General features: G+C 37.7%; 1 protein-coding gene across 3 annotated transcripts in view; it reads left to right on the top strand.

Annotated features, from left to right (window-relative positions):
- LOC141766614 (chemokine-like protein TAFA-5) overlaps positions 1–23,013 on the top strand; it is a 49,631-nt gene that overhangs the window by 21,300 nt on the left and 5,318 nt on the right. The window contains exons 3-4 of one of the 3 annotated variants that reach the window (XM_074633581.1): positions 14,591–14,718; positions 21,887–22,706. In XM_074633581.1, coding sequence (XP_074489682.1) covers positions 14,591–14,718; positions 21,887–22,012 — 254 coding nt within the window. In that variant the 3' untranslated portion in view covers positions 22,013–22,706. Of the gene's footprint in view, positions 1–14,590; positions 14,719–18,312; positions 18,517–21,886; positions 22,707–23,013 lie in introns of those variants that run through there. The other 2 variants (XM_074633582.1, XM_074633583.1) reach the window with 2 other exon arrangements.

Below are 23,013 nucleotides of genomic sequence, written 5' to 3'. Positions count from 1 at the left end.
CTAAACTCGTTCATGAAGGAAACAAACACGGATATATCTGCAGCTTCCCCTCTAAATCCTCCACATCTCTTCATGTGGACCGCCAGGTTCAGAAAGTCACAGCCCAGATGGGAACAGCCCAGAGTTGCATTGCATTTCATCACCGGCTGTCTCTTCCTTTCTCTTTCTGTTTCTGTGTCTGCCATCTGGAGACGATGACAACAGCTGGAGGGACTCGTTGTGCTCTGCAGGGATTTTACAGGCTCTCCTGGTGATTTCCGGAGACTGTGAACAGTTGTTTAGAACCTCTGCAGTCTCTCCTGCTGCTGCCGCTTTCTCCCTTTATAAAGCTTCAGTTGAAAAGAAAACTCACAATTTGTCTTCAGATATTCCTTTTTCCTCACATCAGCATTTATTTCCTTTAGGACTATAACAATTAGGACAAACTGTACAAAATCATCATATTCAACAAGATTTAACAAAGATTGTTTCACCTAATCAGCAGAAAAGCTTTATCTTGTTAATCAACCCGTTTGAGATCTGACTCTTCTGTCCACCTACTACAGGATGGATTGGTGTCTAGCTTATTAGGGTACAACATGTACTCACCGATTCGACTGTTATCAGGCCGTTAAATAAGCGTTATCAGTCGCTATAAGCACCATAGATGTGGGTCATTAGGGGCCTACTACACCTACTACGTTGTAAAAGTGAAAGTGAAACTTAAAAGCAACACGTTTTACCTACAACTTCTTTAGGTTTAGGCAACAAAACTACAACTTCATTAGGTTTAGGCAACAAAACTACAACTTCATTAGGTTTATGCAACAAAAAAAACACTTAGTTAAGTTTAGGGAAAAGCATTGTGTTTTGGGTTAAAATAACTTCAAAATACAACTACACATTGTTGGTTTCACACGGCATGTGAACTCCAGTCTCCTTGGTGAAAGTCCTGTGTCACCTCCACCGTCCCTGACCTCCACATTACTACCGTCGCTAGAGGTCACTGTCTCGTTCTTTTAAACCTTCTTTTGGTGATCCACCATTCAATAGATGATGAAACCAACTATTGGGTTTAGTAGGCCCCTGTTGACCCACATATATGAAGCTTATAGCGACGGATAATGTCTATTTAATAGCCTGACAACAGTCTAATTGGCTGGTAAATCAGACAGCTGTGAGTGAGTTATACCATTTGTCGGTCGAGTGTTTCCCCATTGGCCGTTGCTCTTTCATAAATGAACATGTGCTATGAATCTATTACGTCCTCAGGAGGCTTTCAGGGCAGAAACATGGTCCACACAAGAATGCGAATGCAGATGGTTCAAGCTGCACAAGATTCGATTTTAAGCGTTGTTGCATTCTGGGGTGAAACTGAAGTGTTGTATCGTAATGCAACGCAACCGCGAGCTGTAGTCTGAGCGTAGCAGCTAGGTGGCGCTATAGCATGAAACCATAGACTGTAGAAGAGGGGGGGTCATGGGGAACGCGGCCCAGGTAACGTTTGTTTTGTGTCTGATATAATATTTTTGGCTCGACCGCAGAGGGCCAGCCCTACAAACCCAAAAGTATATCACTGAGTGAGTGATGAAGTTACAGGATTGGTCGGCCCGATAGTTGGAGTTTCTTCATTGGCCGTTCAAAATGAAAAGGCGGGAACAGTCCGTTACACAAATGAGCCCGTCGATGCGTCCGACTCACAAAACTTGGACCAAGCTGTGAAACTACGTGATCTAGTTCTAAAATGAAATGAGATTCAGCTGAAGCATATAGCCTATTTGAAGTAGATTTTGGTGGATCGTTCGGACGGAATAACAGAAAGTTTACGAGCAGGCCGCCATGTTGTTTCCTGTTTGAAACTGCAAGCAGAAAACCAGGGATCAATCAGGTGCGATAGGGTGTCACTGCTTGAGCGGCCAGTTGAATGGAGCAGCGAGTCCCCTGGCGTCCTCGCCGGACCTGGCGGACGTGTACCATTACAGCTGCTCCACTCATTGACTGCCACTCCAGTGCAGCCATGTACCAGGTTTTCAACATCTTGTTCTCATCTGACTCAAACAAGATGATTAAATATCTTATCTGTTTGAAACCCCTTTAAACTCTTTATATTCATATTGTTTATTGATGGATGTGCCGAGACACCGTTAGTGTCTGTAGCTGCTGGTACTAGAGGTGTTGCAGACGGTGTTGGAGCTGAACTGGTTAAAGTTTGTGCTGTCAGTGATCAGAGCTGTTTGAACGTGCTCTGCTGCTCTGGGAGGATATTTTCAGCTGCAGACTCGATGCTGCTGATCGCTGCAACCTGTTTTCTCAGCTCAGAGACTCATCAGCAGCTTCCTGTTTGTTCCTCCCTGAATTCCTCTGAAATAAACTAAAACCAACTTAGTGACTTCTTCATTGCAGCGGATGACCAGGAGCTGCTGCTGCTGGTTGTTGTCAGATAGGAGATGTCAGACAATAAACTGTGGAGCTGGTTGACAGAAATAAAATGTCTTTCTTTAACTTTCAACAGCCGAGAAGGAGAGAAAGCACGGCTACATGTTTTACATTCAGCGCTTCCTTTAATCCAGTGGTTCTCAAACTTCGTCTGTCTTTCCCCCTTTTAGAGGAAGAAACATTTTCACGCAGATCATTGTAACTGTCCAGCAGAGAGACTTTAAACTTTAGCCTTCACCTGAGTCTCTCTGTGACCTTTACAGAGCTGCGTCTTGTTGGTATTTATGTCAGTTTGTGTTTTCTGTTGCAATCAGGTAACATAAACTCTAAAGTCTCTTCAGTGTTTCAGGGAGAGAAAGTGGTGTAGTTCAGAATAAATAAAAACTTTATTCAACCCAAAAAAAGACTAGTCAAAAAAGAGAGACAAAACAAAAGTGTCTCCAAAAAGAAAAAGAAAAAAAAACTTTAGATTAGATAGAACTTTATTCGTCCAGAGGGAAATTGGGGTAACACTTTATAATAACCATAATTTATAAATGGTAAATTGTAATTAAACTTAGTTAATAGTTATTTTACAGTTAACAAACAATGAAGTGATGAAGATGATAATGTTTACTAATTATTAGTAAAGCTATAATCTTTTTTTTTAACAATTTATTGTTGCACACATTATAATATTTTGTATATATATATATGTAAGTATTTGTTAATTATTATGAAATAATTTGTAAACCTTTAAGATATCGTTTGTAAATATATATCTATAAATATTACATAGATAGATATTTGTAACACGTTAATGTTTAATAATTGGTTTGTAAATCGTCTCTAAACATAGTTTGGACGGCTATTATAAAGTTGCAACTGATGATTATAATATTGTTAAATGATTAATAAATACTTTGTAAAGCATCTATAAACATTATTTAGATAGATAGTTAATAGTTTGTTAATGATTAGTAATTGGTTTCTGGTCCATCTATCTATGTAATGTTTATAAAAGTTTTACAAATAATTTCTTAAACGTTTACAAATCATTTGGTAATTATTAACAAATACTTAATATAGCATATAAAATGTTATAATGTGTGCAACAATAAACTGATAATTGTTTACTAATGTAATCAGAATGTAATTGTTATCGTCTCCTATCAGCTATGATACAATATATAATTTATAAACTAATTTATTTCATATTACACAAACTAATGATAAAATATCAGAAATTATAGCATTATTAATAATTATTAAACATTATTAATTATCATTTTATTGTTTGTTAACAATAAAATAACTATGTTTAATTAACTATCAATTTACCATTTATAAATGATGGTTATAAAGTTTTACTGGAAATTGTTGTTTGAGCAGCGGCAGTACAAAGAAGGAAAGAGTGCAATTAGGGAATATCAATAAACAGAAACCAAAAATATAAACAAGTTTAAGGGTCAGGTGCACAGAACATTTACTTAAAGAGGACCTATTGTGCTTTTGTGCTTTTTCCTTTCCTTTAGTGTGTTATATAGTTTTTGTGCATGTAAAAGGTCTGCAAAGTTACAAAGCCCAAAGACAACGTTGAAGGAACACTGCAGCACAGCTGGTATGAGAAGAATAAAGCATTTTTGCGTTGTTTTTTCAACATTGAACATGTTCTAGTCGAAACCAAAAATACAAGTATGCACCTGAAAAAAAGCATAATATGTCGTCTTTAAGTACAAGTTGAAATACAGTTCTGTTTTTGTGTAGTTTTTAAAATAGTAATATAGTAACATAGAGCCGTGTATCCTCATACAACGATATCTTGTGAAAAGATATTTTGTTATTTTTTGTATGTTTTCATACGAATGTCCAACGCGTTCTCATCCCAACTCGTCACATACTGATGCTTTGTCAGACCCCTCGGCGTCAGTCTCGTCACTTTCTGTCGCAGTAAACACATGCTTAATGTTGTGAAGGAAACAAAAACACTTGCTTAGGTTCAGGCAAGAAAACCATGATAGGTAAATAAAACAACATGGTTGGGCTTAAAACTATTACGTTTGTACAGTGAAAATGAAACTGAACGTTGTGAACACGGGACATTAACAAACAGCTGACCGTAACGTGAAGGTGAAACGTAGGGCACGGGACACGAACAGCGGCCTCCTGGATGAAAGCCTTGTGTTAGTTGGACCCATCATCATCATCTTAAAGCTAAGTCATCACACTCCCGGCGCACTTTCCCTGAGCATTTAATATTGACGTGGATGGGTTTACATTGTAGTTAATGGAAAGCTTGGTGCATTTCATACCGCCGCGAAATGGTGCCATCTGCGTCGGCATCTAAAGCCGACGGCCGTGACAAAGCGTTGGTGCGTGACGCCCTGGAAATGAGAACAGGCTGGAATGTCCAGCAACACGAGCGATGAGTGCACCTGCACAAGCTCCTGCAGTGTTTAGACAACAAAACTGCTGAGTAAAGTTTTAGAAAAGATCGTGGTTTGGATTTAATATAACTTCGGAAGTGGTGTTACTTAACTACGGACGTTACGCTCACGATTACGTGCATTACATACGCAATGATTACGATGGTTATATATGAATTATAGTGCAATGCTTTTCATAGCTGTAAGGACAAACAGTGTGTGAGAACAGCCTGCATCTTTCTGCAGTTTATTAACTGTTTCTATTCTATTCAATTTATTTTTATATAGCGTCAAATCACAACAGAAGTTATCTCAAGACGGTCTAGAACATACTCTATAATACTACTAAATAGTAGTATAATATTATAATTTGGAACAATGTACATTTTCATAAATGCATTGCATCTTCATTTGTACTTTGCACCCCCCTTTATTAATTTTTATTTTCTTGTATTCTATTTTAGTTGTAGGTATGTGCAGCTTATTTATACCTGTATGTATAACATATCAAGTTCTGTCTTAAAAATCTTTAAAAAAAAATGTAAATACCAGTTTTTCAGATATTTTTAAAGTGTAGGAGTTCATGAAGCCTTAAATAAAACCTCAGAGCTCAGCAGCCGCTCTGTTTGGATCTCAGTGACCTTTCAGCTGCGTGTTTGGTATTTATGTCAGTTTGTATCTGAGGCGGCCGCTCGCTTTGCCTTGTGTTGTTCTGCCGCTGAAATCCACCGGAAAGAGCTCCGACTGCAGTCGGCTCTCATCTGTGACTCCTCTCACATCTCAAAGCTCCGGTTCGAATACGTCGGCTGACTTTAACCGCGAGTCCTGGTTCCTGTGTGTGTGTGTGTGTGTGTGTGTGTGTGTGTGAGGGGGATGGGGTGTGGGGGGGGGGGGGGGGGGGGGTAAATCCCAGCATGCATCACAAATTATCATCCAAAGAAACAAACATGTTTTCAGATAGAGAAACTTAATCAGGATGGAAAAAGGTTTAAAAAGCCAGATACATTAATTTGGAGCTGAATCCTGAAAAATGACCACAGATGCTTTTTATCCACCTCCTCTGAGCTGGAAAATGAAAAGATGTCATATTATAACCTGCTACTGTTGGTTTCAGACATTAATGGTATCAGATTGACAGCGATGAGTAAAAAAAAAAGGCCACAGAGCAACAAACAAACAAACAACAAGAGACGAGACCTTTTTGTCTCTCATCAGGTGGAGACGAACTGAAAAGGGCAGAGAGGCCGTGGTGTGTTCAGGGACTCTGAGGCGTTCAGGGTGATTCCTGCTCTGACCTCAGACAGAAGAGAGGAAAAGAAAATATGGTGGAAAGGAAATAAATTAATGTGAACAAAGTGAAAGCGTATTACAGAAGCAGCAAATATTCTAATATTCATGACTTCATAATTAAATGTTTGTCATAATCAAGCGTGATTTATCCCATAAATGAGATTTGCATATAAACTATTTTATTATAATCCTATTTGAATCACATAATTACACCTTAACTTTTATTTTGTATCTTGTAATTACAGAGAAAACTATTTAGAAATTAAAGAGCTCATATTTACGTGATCTTTATCTTTTAATCGTTTTATATGAGATTATTATCATTGTATGATTGGGATTGTGAGATGCATATCTAATGAGATCTTTATCTCATGATTTAAGATATGAATCTAATAAGTGGGATCTAATGTTGATGATAAAGTCTGTATGTCATGATTAAGAGAAAACGTCTCCTGTCGTGAGCACATCTTCAGAAACTACAGTCAAACTACAGCCGTGAAAAAGACTGTAAGGAAAAGACAAAAGAGGACAAGCAAAGGACAAAGACATCAAAATAAAAGTTGATTAAAAGCAGGGGAGGTAAAGTAAAAGCAGAGTAAGCAGGAAATGAAGAAAGTAAACAAAAGGAACGATAAGAAAAAGGATGATTTTCTCGTCTGTCCGTTCTTTTAAACAGGAATAATGGTTTCTGTTTCCACTTCCTGTTCAGACTAACACAGTTTTTTTATTTCCTTCCATCTGGTTGTCCTTCACCTCGTTTCCTTTCCGTTTCTTCCTCTCTGGGGAACGAAGCAGCGTCCCCCCACCTCCGCCTCCTGGACGCCGTCTTTGATGAATGAAGCGATTACAAAATGGCCGCCTCTCTTTTCGGATAAATGAACCGCGCTGAACGGCGGCGGCGGCGGATGGATCTGCGTTGCAGTCGTTCATTAATCAGCGCGGTGATGCAGCGCTCGCAGGTGTTCAGGTGTTCACTGATACCTGAGATTAATCCACTGCGTCTTCATTGCACACTGTTTGTTAATGGGAAAGTTTCTGAGTGTTTTCTATATTTAACTTGTTTACATTGTTTATGGATTACAAACAAAAAGCACGAATTTATCCCATGTGGAACAACGTTTTTTATTAAATAAAATCACATAAACACCACCGTTCTAAGTTTGTAATCAGCTGTTATATTGATGTTTTTCTTCTTTCCTTTATTCATAACTATTTTAACAAAGAAAAACAATATAATTCAGACGCCAATTATTTACATTTAAAATAGTTTTGGCCCCAAAAGAAGACAAATTAAATGATTCAAACTTCCATTAAGTTGATGTCCCCTCAGTGTTGCATGATGGGAGAATACTGGGTAACACTTTATAATAACCATCATTAATAAATGGTAAATTGATAGTTAATTAAACTTAGTTAATAGTTATTTTACTGTTAACAAATAATAAAAATTGACAAATAACAAATAAATGACAACAAATAAATAAACAAATACATGTTAACAAATAAATACAAATACATGTTTACTAATTATTATATGTTATTGTTGCTTTGTTTATTGTTATATACTATATTATACGTATTTGTTAATGATTAAGATATTGTTTGTAAAACACCTATAAACATTACATAGATAGATATTTGTGACACTTTGTTAATGGTTAATAATTGCTTTGTTAACCCGTCTATAAACGTTATTTGGATGCTATTATAAAGTTGCATCTGATGATTGCTAAATGGTTAATAAATACTTTGTAAAGCATCGGTAAACATTATTTAGATAATAGTTTGTCAATGGTTAATAATTTGTTTCTGGTCCATTTATCTTTTTATAGATGTTTTAGCAACAATTTCTTAAAGGTTTACAAATCATTTGGTAATTATTAACACATACTTAATATATTATATAAAATACTATAATGTGTGCAACAATCAACTGATAATAGATACTTTACTAATGTAATCAGAATGTAATTGTTATCGTCACAACTTATAATTTATAAACTAATTATTTAATATTACACAAACTAGTGATAAAATAGCATAAGTAATAGCATTACTAATAATTAGTAAACATTATTAATTATCATTTTATTGTTTGTTAACAGTAAAAAAAACTATTAGCTAAAGTTTAATTAAATATCAATTTATCATTTATTAATGATGGTTATTATAAAGTGTTACCGAACACTGAAGAGGTTTAAACTGATCATGTTCAGCTGATATAATAGTGTTAACTCTCGACTAACCTTCAGTTTCTATTGTGAAGTTTGAAGAAGAGCTTTGCTAAAGCAATTATTGTGACCTTGATGCTGAAACAGGAAACTGTTCCCGTTTAAATCTGCACACAGTTTGATGCTCAGCTTCCAGTTTCTTTTACCAACGACTGCTGATTTCTTCTGTTCTTATTCAACTGTTGCCCAGAGGTCTCTTTGTCTCTTTCACTCATTCTGGTTGAACCATTGGACAACATTTTGTTCTCCATGCACTAAACTATATAGCATCTATGTGTAAAGGGTAAACTTTCTACGAGCTAAAAGCATGAAAGACCATCCAGACATATAGATGAGTCCTCTCAGACATCTGACTGGACACAATCAAGCTTTGTGGCAGCAGATTACAAACTTTTGAACGGTGGTGTTCCTGCAATTTATATCAAAACTGATTCGGTGACTGCATCCTAGTATCCAAGTAGTTGTGTTGCCTAAACCTAACCAAGTTGATCTTTTCCTAAACATAAGTAGTTTTATTTTGAAAAGACTGTAGCGGAAATTGATGCGTGCGTCACATGCTGCTGGACATTTGTAGGAAAACGCACAAAAAATATGTTTTTGAAAGTCGGGCTGAGCGTCGCGAAAACAAAAAAAAAGTCGTGTCCATGTACACGAGTCAAATAGATTAAATTTCATGACTATTTCATGAACTGCAGTGAGACTGTGTTAATATCATACATTTTTTTATCAGATCCATTGTGTGTCTTGATGTGATCAGTCTGAACGTTTCCAGCTGATTTCAGGAAACAGCAGCATTTACAGCCTCGCTGTGAGGCGTCTGATAAAACGCTGCTGAGGTAATGGAGGCGTTATGGTGAGAGGCGTGCGGTGTGCTCACTCAACGGCGGCGTCCTGGTACACGACGGAAGAAAGACACGAATCAACAAACGTGGCGGCCGCTGTCGACCTCCACCCTCGTCCTCAGCAGGAAGTCGGAGGAGCTGTAATTACACAGAAACAAAACGGGGCGCTGCTGTTTCCCGCCGCTCTGCTCTCCGACACCTTTCAGTGAGTCTCAGAGGGGGATCTGAGCGCGCTCAGTGCTGCACCGCCGAGCCACAGGGAGGGAGGGAGGTAGAGAAATGTTTCCAAACAAGTCAAACCTGAGAAGGAGGGACATTAACGGGCTCATTAACAACTGCTGGGTGAATATTATAGATGACATCATCAGCAGCAGATGTCCGTAACCAATCTCACTCCTCATGCCTAAACCTAACCAATCCAACCAACTAAGGCAATTAGTACTAGCCAATCAGAGGCAGAGTACTGAATCGCTGTACTGAACACACAGAGATGAAGCTTATATCCATCCTCTCCGAGAAGACAGAACAAGATTTACCTAAATGTTGGAATATTCCTTTAACACAACCTTTATGTTTTGTTTTTTTATCATTTTAAACCTAATTTCTAAAAATAAGCTTAACATAAAAGGAGCAGTTGAAGTATTTCCTCACCCCGGAGGATCTCTCTCTCTCTCTCTCTCTCTCTCTCTCTCTCTCTCTCTCTCTCTCTCTCTCTCTCTCTCTCTCTCTCTCTCTCCGTCGTGATAGAGGTGTGAGCAATGTGAGAATTTAATTAAGTATCATGGCTGAGAGGAGCTGCTGCTGTTCAATAGGAAATTGGTTTGATAATTGGGGGCTAACGGGCTATCACAATCACACCACTGCTCTGCTGCTCCAAAGGGAGAACTGATTACCAGGTTATGTATTACAGGCCTGTACAGACTCTCATTTTCTTCATCTTTCCCCGGGCTCACAGAGTGTAATTTAGTGCCGGGAATGAGAGCGAGGCTGGAACGGTGGGAATGATTGGGTCAGTAAAGTGTCGCCCGAACGGCAGGAAATCCCTCAGAGTGAAGAATTCATTTTCAAATGAAAGAGAGAGGCGAGACACGGGATCAGTCTGAAGCGGACTGACTGACTCACTGGGCAGGCAGTGTGTGTGTGTGTGTGTGTGTGTGTGTGTGTGTGTGTGTCTCTGTGTGTGTGTCTGCTATAGGTAAAAAAACACCATCATATTTTTCATGTTATTTACGTTATGTTGTGTCATGTCATGTTATGTGATCTTGTGTTATGAAGACTTTTAAAAGCTTACTTTACACTCCGGTCTATGACTAAGCTCTTAGTGTGTGTATGGGAGTGTGAGTGTTTTGTATATTGTGATATTAATTGCTCTACAACACCTGTTGATAGGCATATTTGATCTGCTCTTGGACTTGTATGATTGTATTGTGATTGTACTGTAATTCTTTTGTTACTTTATGCAGGCTGGTCTCCTACACTGTTCGTTGCTATAGAGAGCTACAGGAATGAGTCCTAAAACCCGAAAATGAGTTTGAGTACTAACAGTTCCCTCGTCTGGAAGTCAATGTTTTTTTTTAATGGGCTTTAGTTAAATGCCTGAAATAAGGTCTGTGGTTAACACAGGCTGAAGAGTTTTTAACCTTTTGTTGTACAATATAAAATATGTCAGTAAATATCCCACTCGTGAATTTTGAAACCTTTATGTGTACATTATGCCTTTTGCATTTCCTGCATTACACTATCGCTACCTTGCTAAATTGTTAGCCCCTGTAGATTTTAGATGCAAACAACAGGTGACAGTAGCGTGCATGTTGCTATTGCCTAGCAGCGGTTTTCTCACGACTTAACAACTTGAATGCCAAGCATATCATGTATACATGACTTCCCATGTTGTAACCACAAGCTCACGAGTTTCATTTGAAAGAGTATATGTTACTTTGCGTCATATGAATTTACGTTAGGTTGCGTCGCATTTCTCTGCATTTTGCGTTACGTCATGGTGCGTTTCGTTACAATGTGCTGTGTTACATTCATGACCGTGATTCAATTACCACTGCATTACGTCATGCCGTGCTATGCTACATTGGGTTGCGTTACGTTGTGTCATTCATGTGATGCCACTCCATGTTAAAATATGCATACATTTGCATATTTAATGACATATTCCTGAAAAAAACAGATTTTTAAGATGTAAGATGAATCTTCTCTTCCTGCAGCTTTTATGCTACAATAATGACTCACATCAAATGTGTGTAAATCTCTTAATTACACTTTTCCTTTATGTGACTGATTACTCTTTGATTTAATACATTTTAGAAACAATCTGTTCTGCACAAACGTCAACTAAGCAAGCTCATTATGAGTTATTGTGAGTTACGTAATGCATTAAATGTTCTAGGAAGGAAAGAAGAGAAGAAAAAAAAATACTTTAGATAATTTTATATATAATATATAATTAAAAAATATTTTTATTTTATTTTTACTTAATTAATTATATATATTATATTTTTTATATAATTAAAAATAATATATACTGTATATATATTAATATTATTAATATATACTGTACATGATAAGTATTTTAGAACCAATGCTGTCCATTGAGGACAACGAATTATCATATAATGTCAACCCTGATAATCTTGTGAGAAGACTGACCCTAGTTCCTTCATTAACCACATGCATTAGTTTCAGGAAATGCTTCTCTGATTTATGTCGTTATGTTTGAAGCTTCCTCCATGATGAGGAACATCACTTTCTGTTCTTCCTTTTCTCCCCTCTGGGACCAGCGGACATCTTTAATGAGATGCACATTCTGTTAATTGCTGACAGATGTATTCTGCTGAATAAATTAACAGTATCTACTTTATATTAGTGTGCGTCATAGATTGGAGTCACAACACATGACTACCTGATTGATGATCTGATGAAGACATGATGTCAGGTTGCATTATAGGAAATGTAGGATCCTGTTTTTAGAACTAAAAGTGAGGTTATCTCAGCCTCTGACCTCACTGAGCGTCCTGTGATTCTGTTTATTTCTTGTTATCTGTTTCCTGCTCAATTAAACTCCTCAACACACTCCTCCTCCTCCTCCTCCTCCTCCTCCCCATCATCTTCCTCCTCTTCATCACCCCCTCCTCTCTCTCTGTGGGCCAATCAGGGAGCCACAATATGCAAATGTGGTTGTGAGAATGTCCTATTTCTTTATAAATAGCTGAGTGTGATGAAGAGGAGGTGTGTACAGTAAACAGAATCAGTTCCTCTGATGTTGGACTGAGTTTAGTTTGGTTCTTTGATTTGGGAGATCACTCCTCTCCATTTCCTTTGGAGATTTACAAAAAAATCCATAATTTTAAGAAAAGAGACACAATCTGATGATAATTAAATTTCAGAGAAAACAACAGAATAAAGTATAAAAAAGGTAATAAATTAAGATAGCGCAAATTCGTTTAACACAACTAATTTCTTTAACACATTAACGCAATCGGTCTTTCGTAGGTTGTAGCGAGCTCATCGTATGAAAAAACCTAAGAAATCCATTGGTACCAACCATATCATACTAGCTTGTCGCAAAGGAGGCTAAATAACGCTCCAAACTTACGTTCAATTTTGGCGAGGAAAAACTGTCATTGCCATTTTCAAAGGGGTCCCTTGACCTCTGACCTCAAGATATGTGAATGAAAATGGGTTCTATGGGTATCCACGAGTCTCCCCTTTACAGACATGCCCACTTTATGATAATCACATGCAGTTTGGGTCAAGTCATAGTCAAGTCAGAACACTGACACACTGACAGCTGTTGTTGCCTGTTGGGCTGCAGTTTGCCATGTTATGATTTAAGCACATATTTTGTATGCTAAATGCAGTACCTGTGAGGGTTTCTGGACAATATTTCTCATTGTTTTGCGTTGTTTAATTGATTTACAATAATAAATATATACATATATTTGCATTTTTCTAAAGTTGTAATGTTTTTTAGAATAAAGGCATACTTTTAGGAGAAAAAGTCACAACGTTATGAGAATAAAGTTGTCATTTTAAAAGAAAGTAGTTGTAATATTTTAAGTTGTATATTTTCAAGAAATGTCATAAAAGAGATGAATGAAGAACTAAGACTGACTTATTTTATAGCCCAAACGAAGCCTTACTTGTCACTCAGCCATATTGCTTGACACAGGCTATTTACTATTGTTATTGATCCAATAGGATGTATCATCATTGTCTGTGTTCGGGATGTTATCTATCCCCTTATTTATGTCTTTTTTTTTTGTCTTTTTTTCCCCTCGCTTTTCTGTCTTTTTAATCTTCTTTTTTATCTATTGATAATATAGATTTATTCTCCCACTGTAGGCTGATGCTTCTCATTAAGGAGTGGTATTTAAGAAATTCAAGGTGTTTATGATATTTAGATGTTGGATGAATTTACCTATATTGTTGTTATACATGTTATTTATTATTCTTACAAATATTTTTGGATACATGTTTATGGACGTAGTCACTGATGAAAAGTCGCAAAAAGCAATTTATACATTTACTTTTACTTATCTCTTTTTTATTTATTTTTTGCTATATATGATTATTATTATATTATATTATCATTATTTTTTCCAGCCGATACTTTGGATCTGGTCTCTGAAGTCTCGCCTGTTACAAGAAAAAGTCACACTTCTGTTGTACTTTTTCAAGAATACTTCTGTAGGATGTTTACCAGGGGAAAAAAAGGAATATAGTGAAAATGATTATGTCCTCTCATCATAATATAAAAATTTTTTTATTAGATTATACTCAAAATATTTCCAAACAGTGGCCCTACATTTAGTTTGTGATACTTTCTTTCTCTTCCCTGAAGTTAATCATCATGACGTTTATGTATTAATGACTTCACATCCTACAGAACATTAATTATTATAAAGATGCAATGATTATGTTTAAACAGTTGTATAAATAATGGATTATAATAAGACAGTAAGAGATCAGTGGAGAGAGGATTGTCTGCTGATGGATGAGCTTGGCCTTTTAAAACATCTATCTGAAAACAATACTCACATGTTCGACGACGAGGAGGAGAACAACGCGTAAAAACACATCGCTCAAGAAATTAACTACTCTGTCGTTGAAAAGAGAGTAATTTATCTGAGAAGTGCTTGTTTATTACTTCTATGTTTACAATTTTAAAACAGTGGCATTAAAATAAAATCATAATTTATTCATGATTAAGTGAAAGTTTGAGGACACTCAGGAGGAACTGGGTCACACAGCAGTGAGTCATTGAGGGATGTAAACAAATAAACTGAAACGAATATACTCACCTGTCTCTCCTCTTCCTCTTCCTCTTCCTCTTCCTCTTCCTCTTCCTCTTCCTCTTCCTCTTCCTCTTCCTCTTCCTCTTCCTCCTCCTCCTCAGTTCGTATCGTGTGGACTCGACAGTGGTGCGAGATGTCTCCGTGTTTGGACGATGAAGGTTGTGATCTCCTGGTCAATCAGTCGGGCTGGACCTGCACGCAACCGGGAGGCCGAGTCAAGACCACCACGGTGAGAACAGAGCATGTGATGATGTCCTGTATACATCACATCACATTAAGGAACTAATGCTACACATAATGCTGGTTGTTCTCCTCTCTGTGTACCATAATTATAACAGTATCCAGGTTTTTCCGATCATTTGGGTCTTGATTTCTCACCATTTCTTATGTACCAACAAGAAATATTCAGAAACCTGATCATATGTTCACATGCCACAGTATCTACTGTAACTCATCACAGGAGGAATGATTACAGCAAGAAAAACCTGTTTTAATGTACGATGTACTGGCACCTGATTATTGTTTTAAGACAGACTTGAAAAATGCAAACCTATCCTTTTTAAACCCTCTTGAGACCCACGGGATTACAGGCAATCCCGACCGACTTTAACCTCTTTCAGGGGCTGTAGCAGGTTCAGTTTTAGTGGTAAAGTGAAGGTACAGATATCGTATGAAATGCCAAAGTTAGGCTAAATTTTGGCGAGGAAAAACTGTCATGGCCATTTTCAAAGGGGTCCCTTGACCTCTGACCTCAAGATATGTGAATGAAAATGGGTTCTATGGGTACCCACGAGTCTCCCCTTTACAGACATGCCCACTCTATGATAATCACATGCAGTTTTTTTAATGCAGTACACATTTTTTCCATCTATTCTAAAATGGTGTGTTTGAATATTTCTGCATACTGGGGTCCCTAAACAGTCTTGAATTACATAAATTGATCATCACTGTAAAGCTGAGACTCTTGTGGATCCAATGAGCCCAACTGTATTCATGTGTGATGATGTTAGTCCCCATAGGAGCCATTTCATTGTAGTGAGACCATGACATCACTGTATAAAATGACCTGTGGTGACCTCTAGGATAATCACAGCCTCATGAAACTTTACAGCCGTAAACTAGAGACCTAGAGCATTCAGAGGATGGATGGCTTTCCTAGCTAGATTGACAATAAGGGAGTTTCAGAGCAGTTTCTAGAACAGAAGTGCTCGCCATCCAATCGCCGAAAAATGCAATTTTTGCAGAAATCTACAAATGTCAAAAAGTTTTTGAAACCAAATCCCAGCATGGCTTTTTTATGGTGTTCCTCAAGGTCTTGGTGTCTTAATGTGGTATTTTGGAGGGATTATTGGTCATTTTTTATCAATTCTCCAGTGGTAAAAAATGGTTAAATTTAGCACCAAATCTGTATAACAAATGGTATCAACTCAGAAATTTCTGCAACAACTTATGAGACATAATAGAGCATGGAGATGGTCATCATATACTTCCATCATAATGTTATAAGCCCTTATACACTTTCAAAATGTATTTTAATTAATTAATGAATTAATGTTTATTTCTGATTTATGACTAGAACAACTTGCACACAGTACTGAGCTGCATCTCAAATTAATCTTTAGGTTCCCAGCTTTCAGATGATGTACACCACTTCTATGTGACATCTACTGTTGACCTGGTATCCCCCACTAAAGACCCCATGTAACCCCCTAAAAAAGACAAAAACAGGTATATTGTGGGTCTCAGAGGGTTTAGAGGAACTTAAGAGAAATTTCAGGAGGATAGACAGAAAGACCTGTAATAGAATTATGTTTAGATTAATAATATTAAATGAGCACAAACATATAATAATAAATATTAAACATTAAATGTAAAAAGATAAAGATTATCAGGCAGAGTAAAATTGGTGCATGGTCATTAAAACAGTGGGCGTAAAGGACACACAGTTTCTTTTTATAGTTCACACAGTTATAAAAGAAAAATGTTAATTAGAAGAAACTTGTTGATGTTCTTTAGTGTTAGAGCCCTTCCTCCCTCTGTGTGTTTAATTTCAATCAAAGATCTAATTTTAAGAGCCTCTAATAACATGATACCATCTTCTAACGAGGACGCTGCTGGCCCTCATCAAAATCACAGCCTGTGTGCGTGTTCCTGTGTGTTGATTGAATAATTGCTAGCCATGAGCACTCTCCTCTCCGTCTGTCACTCTTCACAGCGGCTGATTAACTGGAGTAGTTTCAAAAGCCTCTTCATCATCACACCACCAACCAAACCTCATTCAAGATATGTTGATTTTTAAAGCACAGCTCTTCATCTTCCTTTAGTTCTCTGTCATTCTCTGTTTAGCTGAAGACTGTTTGTCTTGATGAGGCTGATTACTGTCTATTGAAAAGCTTCAGGAAGCTTCAGCTGTGAGAGTTTTTGTTGGTGTTTCTGTCTGTTCACTTGTGAACTGTGGTTATTTAACCTGCTTAAACATTGTAACTCGGACCTCAAAGTTCATCTCTTACCTTCGACATAGCGGTTGAAAAATCTATTTCTACCTACAGGTCCACTTAATACAGCAGCTTTTTCTGGGTGTATCACACTGTGTTCATTCATCACAGTCGAGTTTCCTCACTTTTCCTGAATGAAATGTGTGCTTTTACTCCGATACATTTCCCCTCAGCATCTTCGTTACTCGCGAGCCGGTTCGGTGAATCAGTGGTTCTAGCTTGCAAGTTACATCATTCACGTGATCGGCAAATGCAAACAAAAAGTGCTCTTAAAGCCGTAGTTGAGTTTTGATTTCGGCAGGCTGCATGTCAGATCGTGCTACAATGCCGCTACGAGGGAAGGAAAAACTGGATTTTGTTCTTTAAATCCTTTAAGTCGTGAAGTTTTTGTTTTTCTTCAAGTGTAACGTAGCATTCATTTTTAAGTTGGCGTACATGTTGAGAGGAATAATGAGGACACGATCACACATGCACGAATGCAAGTGAGTGACCGTCACCTGCTGAGCTGATTTTCGAACTGAGAGTTCACCAAAGCGAACTCCATTTCGAAAGCAAAGATGCAAATTTGCTTCATAAACGGAGGCAAATGTTTATCCGCTCGCGTAGAATGGAAGTCAACGGGAGGCGAATATTAATTTTGCACGTGTGACCCACCATAAACATAGATCTCAAAATTCGGACTTGCTTGCATTTTTTATTAACAGCGTTTACTTGCGCTTTTACTCTCAATATCTGAAGGGACAGAGTGTGTAGGATTTGGTGGCATCTGGTGGTGTAGTTGCAGATTGCAACCAACTGAGTACCCCTCCGCTCACTCCTCCCTTTTCCAAGACTGAGGTAACGTGAGCCACCGAGTGCAAAACCGTGGTAACGCAAATCGCCTAGCTCAGAGGTCATCCTTACTTTAGGAACAACGTAAGTCAGACGGCAGCTAGCGGTACCGGGGTTTTGCACTCTGCGGCTCACGTTACCGCAGTTTCACAAGCGTGTCGGAGAACTACGTGGCCTTCAGGTGATGTAAAAACGCTAAAGTCTCTCTCTGGAGCCCGTGTTTAGTTTGTCAGATTAGCAGTCGTCTTCCTACAGAATCAGATTACTGCAGAAAAGACAACTGTTACTCGCTGTCTGCATGTCAGAGCTGAGAGTTTCCTCTGAAAGATGACGGGCAGCGTCCTGCATCAACACACCAAACCCGCCCGCTCACTCCTTCTTTGCTGCGTTCTGGTCGGTCGGTTTGAGACGAGTCGGTCCGCTCTCTGAATACTGAAGTCTGTCAAACCGCCGCTGACTTTCACAAACCCTCTCTGCCCTCTCTGCCCTGTCTGAAGAGCTGCTCCCCCGGTGGGAAGTTGTTGTTTTAAAGATGGACAGCAGAGCGAGGAGCTCCGACCTCGCCGTCATGAAATTTAGAGTCAGATCATTGGAGCGTCGCCTCTCAGCCTCCTGAGGAAACACAGACACTGCTGCAACACTGCAGGGCATCTGAAGTCAGATACATGTTGGGGACTTTGTCTGTCTTTGGCTCCCAGACTGCATAATAAAATCATTTGATTTAAAATTCCTATATTGCAGCCTACAAAAGGTGTTTAAAACCGAGGAAGTTTTCACATTTAATCAGTTTACAACATTGAATCAATGATTTAATGTGGGCCGACAGTAATATCCAGATGTTTAGTAACATTAAAGGGAACAATTAAAGGTAATCAGTTGGGGGTTATATGATGGACTTTGGATAAATCCAATGTGCATTTTCACTTTTTTGATAAATCTGTAATAGACACAAAAGGCATTAATACAAATCCCTTAAATAACAGAGCCTCCATGCACCCGTGAATAAATCAATTTTTTAAGATAAGATGGAGCTTCATTTATCTCGAGGGAAACAGCTGTGCAGCAGTTGCAGTGCAACATAGGAGGAGTGCAAATAAAATATAAATATTAATAAGGTGCAAATTCGAAATATACACAATGCCAAAATTATAAACAGGTTAACAGTAAGGATCATAGATATGTATGAGAAGTAAATCATAGTAAATAAATAATAAATTATGAATCTTTACTTTAATGTCTATTAAGGGGAGACACTACAGGTGAATAATGTTTAGATATCACCATGAAACTTCCCCAGTTGATTCGTTACATTAACACAATTATTATTACGTTTTCTGAAATGTTATGTTTGAATATGCAAATTAGACATTATCTTATTAACTATGTGTTAATATTTATACATTTCCAGAACATAAATCTGACCATTGGATAAAGCCAGGTTCAAAATTATTGTTTCATTTTGTTGACCATTTTGGTTTGGGATTTCTCTTTTTATCACTCAGAAACATCAGTAATCAGAAGAAAATACTGTCAACAGCTATTCAAAAAAATCAATTTCTGTCATGTTTTTATGAATATAATGTTGTATAAATCAGGCTATGAATGATATATGAACAAACCCCTCTGTACAAACCCTCAGATTATAGATAGGAATGGAACTGGAAAGTTCGGTGGATGTAAGAGCTACTGAAGTGGAGATTTCTGGATCAGAGTCTGAGAAGAAACGGCTTTTAAAGACATGGATTGTAAAATGAAATACATTAAGACACTACAGGTGAATAGGGTTAAAAATGTAACTAACAGATATCACCATGAAACTTCCCCAGTTGATTACTAACATTAAAACAATATTTTTTTGTATTACAAGTTTTCTGAAATATAATGTTTAAGTATGCAAAATGAGTCTTTATCTTATTAAATATGCACTAATTTGCATACATTTCCAGAACATAATAGGATAAAGCCAGGTTCAAAATTCATGTTTCATTTTGTCGACGTATTGGAGTTAAAAGTTTTTAGAGAGGGATGTCTCTTTTTATCACTCCATAAATCTGAAAATACCGTCAACAGACATAAAAAAGTCAATTTTCGCCTTGTTTTTAGGAATAAAATGTTTTATAAATCAGGCTATGAATGATATATGAACAAACCCCTCTGTACAAACCTTCAGATTATAGATAGGAATGAAACTGGAGCGTCTAGTGGATGTAAGTGCTACTGAAGATTAGTGGAGGCATTATTGAATGGTAACTTTTGGTGAATTTAGGAGAAATCTACAGACGCAAACAGACAAAGTAGTAAAATAAACACCTAAATGTGTATTTTGGATGTTTTCTTTCCGCTAGTCTGAAAGAAAACGTGTTATGGATGCAAAATAGCCCCAAATCTCTAATCTGAGCAGTGCACGAACAACAATGTTTTTGCCTGTCGTGCCTTAAAACCATTTCAGGCTTAAATAATCAGCTAAAGAACGGCAGGATAACATGAGTGGGTGGTGATTCTGTCTACATCCTGGACCGTGATCCCGACTCTTAACTGGAAGCAGAGGATGCTGGGAGAAGATGCTTCATCCTCTCTGAGCTCCAGCTGATGAACGTCTCCGACACACAACAACAACAACTCTCTCTCTCATCTCTCGTCTTCATTTGGCTGAAAGATGGCGGCGCGTTGTTGCATCTGCCGCCTCCAGAAAATCTTTTTTTATTTATTTTTTTTTAAAAAGGGAGCTTCACACAAACGAGCTCCTCTGCTAATGAAGGACAGCCGATCTGATTGCTTTGCTGTGAGGCAAATTAAATTACAGAGACGCAGCGCTGAGTGGGCGGACCGACACGAAACTCTACTGTGTTTACACGAAGAGAGGAGCGAGTGTTCATTAAAGCTCAGAAAGCAGGATCAGAGGAACAAATGACGTTGAATTGGCCCCGAGGAGGTTTTACAGGCTTACAGGGACGTACAGAAAGTGTAGAGGATTTAATTAGTGATATATAATGAGTCTGGATGATGCTCCTTCACACAGCCTGATGGAGAGGCTTTGTAAAGGATATACAAATGTTGTTATGTAACCTTTATGGTCTGATTAAAGATGGTGCTCCCACCTTCCTCTCAAAGGGAAGCAGCTTTTTAACACTGGGACACATTTTTCATCCTTAACTCAGACTCAGGCTAACAATGTAATGCTTCTCCGGTCCTCCAAAACAATCCATTGACAAATTACAATGAATTCAGAGCTCTGCTGCCAGACTTTTAACTAGAACAAGAAAGAGAGAGCATATCAGCCCAGTTTTAGCCAACCTGCACTGGCTCAGTGTCTTTTAGAATTTATCACCTCCGCCAAGGCCGAAGGCCTACGAAGGAGGTTATGTTTTCACCGGCGTTGGTTTGTTGGTTTGTTTGTCCGTTTGCAGGATTACTCCAAAAGTCCGTGATGGATTTTAATGACATTTTTTGGAGGTGTGGGGCGTGGCACAATGAATAATCCATACATTTTGGTGGCGATCCGGACCATGATCCGGATATTCCGATCAGCCAGAACATTAAGACCTCTGGGTATAACACATGCTCAGTGTAACTGATGACGCGTTGATGATGCATGACCCCGCCTTCTTCCTTCAGAGAGAGAGACAGAGAGAAATCGGGGGGGACTTTAGATTTGGCGTTTATTCACATTAAACTCTGTGAAATTACAGTTGAGTTCGACCAAAGCACACTGATTGTTGGAAAGAGTAACGACGACGGTTTAGGTGAGTTTTATTTTCTTTCTGTCCAGTTTGAATGAAGTGTTTTACGCTGCTCCGCTACGTTCAGCTGATCTCAACATATTGTATCTGTATAGAGAAGCTGACGCCTCTTCACCTGAAGACTCACCTGTGTGTTTCAGAGCCTGACTTTAATTTCTCAGGAGGATTTTTAAACATCTATCGGCTCCAAGAATATTAAAAATGGGTTTATAGCTCGATTTTAATATTTTAAGAAGCCGCCGCTTTGGAATATTAATGACACGTTTTCTGGGTTGTTTTTGCTTTGGAAGTGAAATAAATAGTAACGCAGCTCATTGTTTCTCTTCACCAGCCGCAATTCATCATAAAGCAATTATGTTGGAAACAAGGCCGCCTGCTTTTCAGTTTACTCCCAGCTGCAGTGTTTATCATGGAAACACAGATAATACACACAGAAACACACACACACACACATTGATGTGTAACTAACAAGAAGATGAAGCTCATTTCTGTCGTCTCTGGTTTTATTTCTTTGTAATAGTTGTTCTCCTTCAGACAGTAATGTTCTTCTGTTAACGTTGGTTTTGATGCTTCTATTTTTCCGCACTTTGTGTCTTTGATTAAAAAAAAAAAAAAGATATTACTTGTGTTTACACAAAATCATCATCGTTATCAAACATGAAAAACAGTGAGTTTGATATTCACTGACTGAGCGGCACATTTTATCACCGTCTGACACGTCTTCTTTGTTTTAGCTGTAGTTGTGAAAGTTAACTAAGTACATTTACTAAGTATACTGTATTTATGCACCAATGTTTAAAAAAAAATGTGTTATTATTATTCTAATTATCATCATGTTTTTGTGTTTGCTTTGGATGATGAAGTATGTTTATAGTCAGCTTGATGTGGAATCTGGCAACTTCTGATTAGGGCTGTCAATCAATTCAAATATTGAATCTTGATTAATCGCGTGATTGTCCATAGTTAATCACGATGAATCGCAAACTTTTTTATCTGTTCCAAATGTACCTTAAAGGGAGATTTGTCAAGTATTTAATACTCTTATCAACATGGGAATGGGCAAATATGCTGCTTTATGCAAATGTATGTATATATTTATTATTGGAATCAATTAACAACACAAAACAATGACAAATGTTGTCTAGAAACCCTCACATGTACTGCATTTCGCATTAAAAAGTATGCTCAAATCATAACACAGTCTCATGGCAGTTCCTGAAGTAATCACAAAATTGTATCTATTTCCATTTTTTTGTGACGCTCAGCACGATTTTCAGCAACGTATTTTTCATGCTGAATGTCTAGCAACACGTGAAGCATGTGTCAATTTCCGCTCCAGTCTTTTCAAAATAAAACTACTTAGTTATGTTGAAGAAAAAAGATTGCGATTTGGGTTTAAATAACACCTGAAGTGCTGTAACTTAAGTACGAAAGTTATATGACCAATAAATCAATGCT

This window comes from Sebastes fasciatus, chromosome 4 (assembly GCF_043250625.1).
Source record: "Sebastes fasciatus isolate fSebFas1 chromosome 4, fSebFas1.pri, whole genome shotgun sequence".
In the NCBI taxonomy this organism is placed as follows: Eukaryota; Metazoa; Chordata; class Actinopteri; order Perciformes; family Sebastidae; genus Sebastes; species Sebastes fasciatus.
The sequence above is the reverse complement of the archived record's forward strand: the minus strand, read 5'-3'. Positions and strand labels throughout refer to the sequence as shown.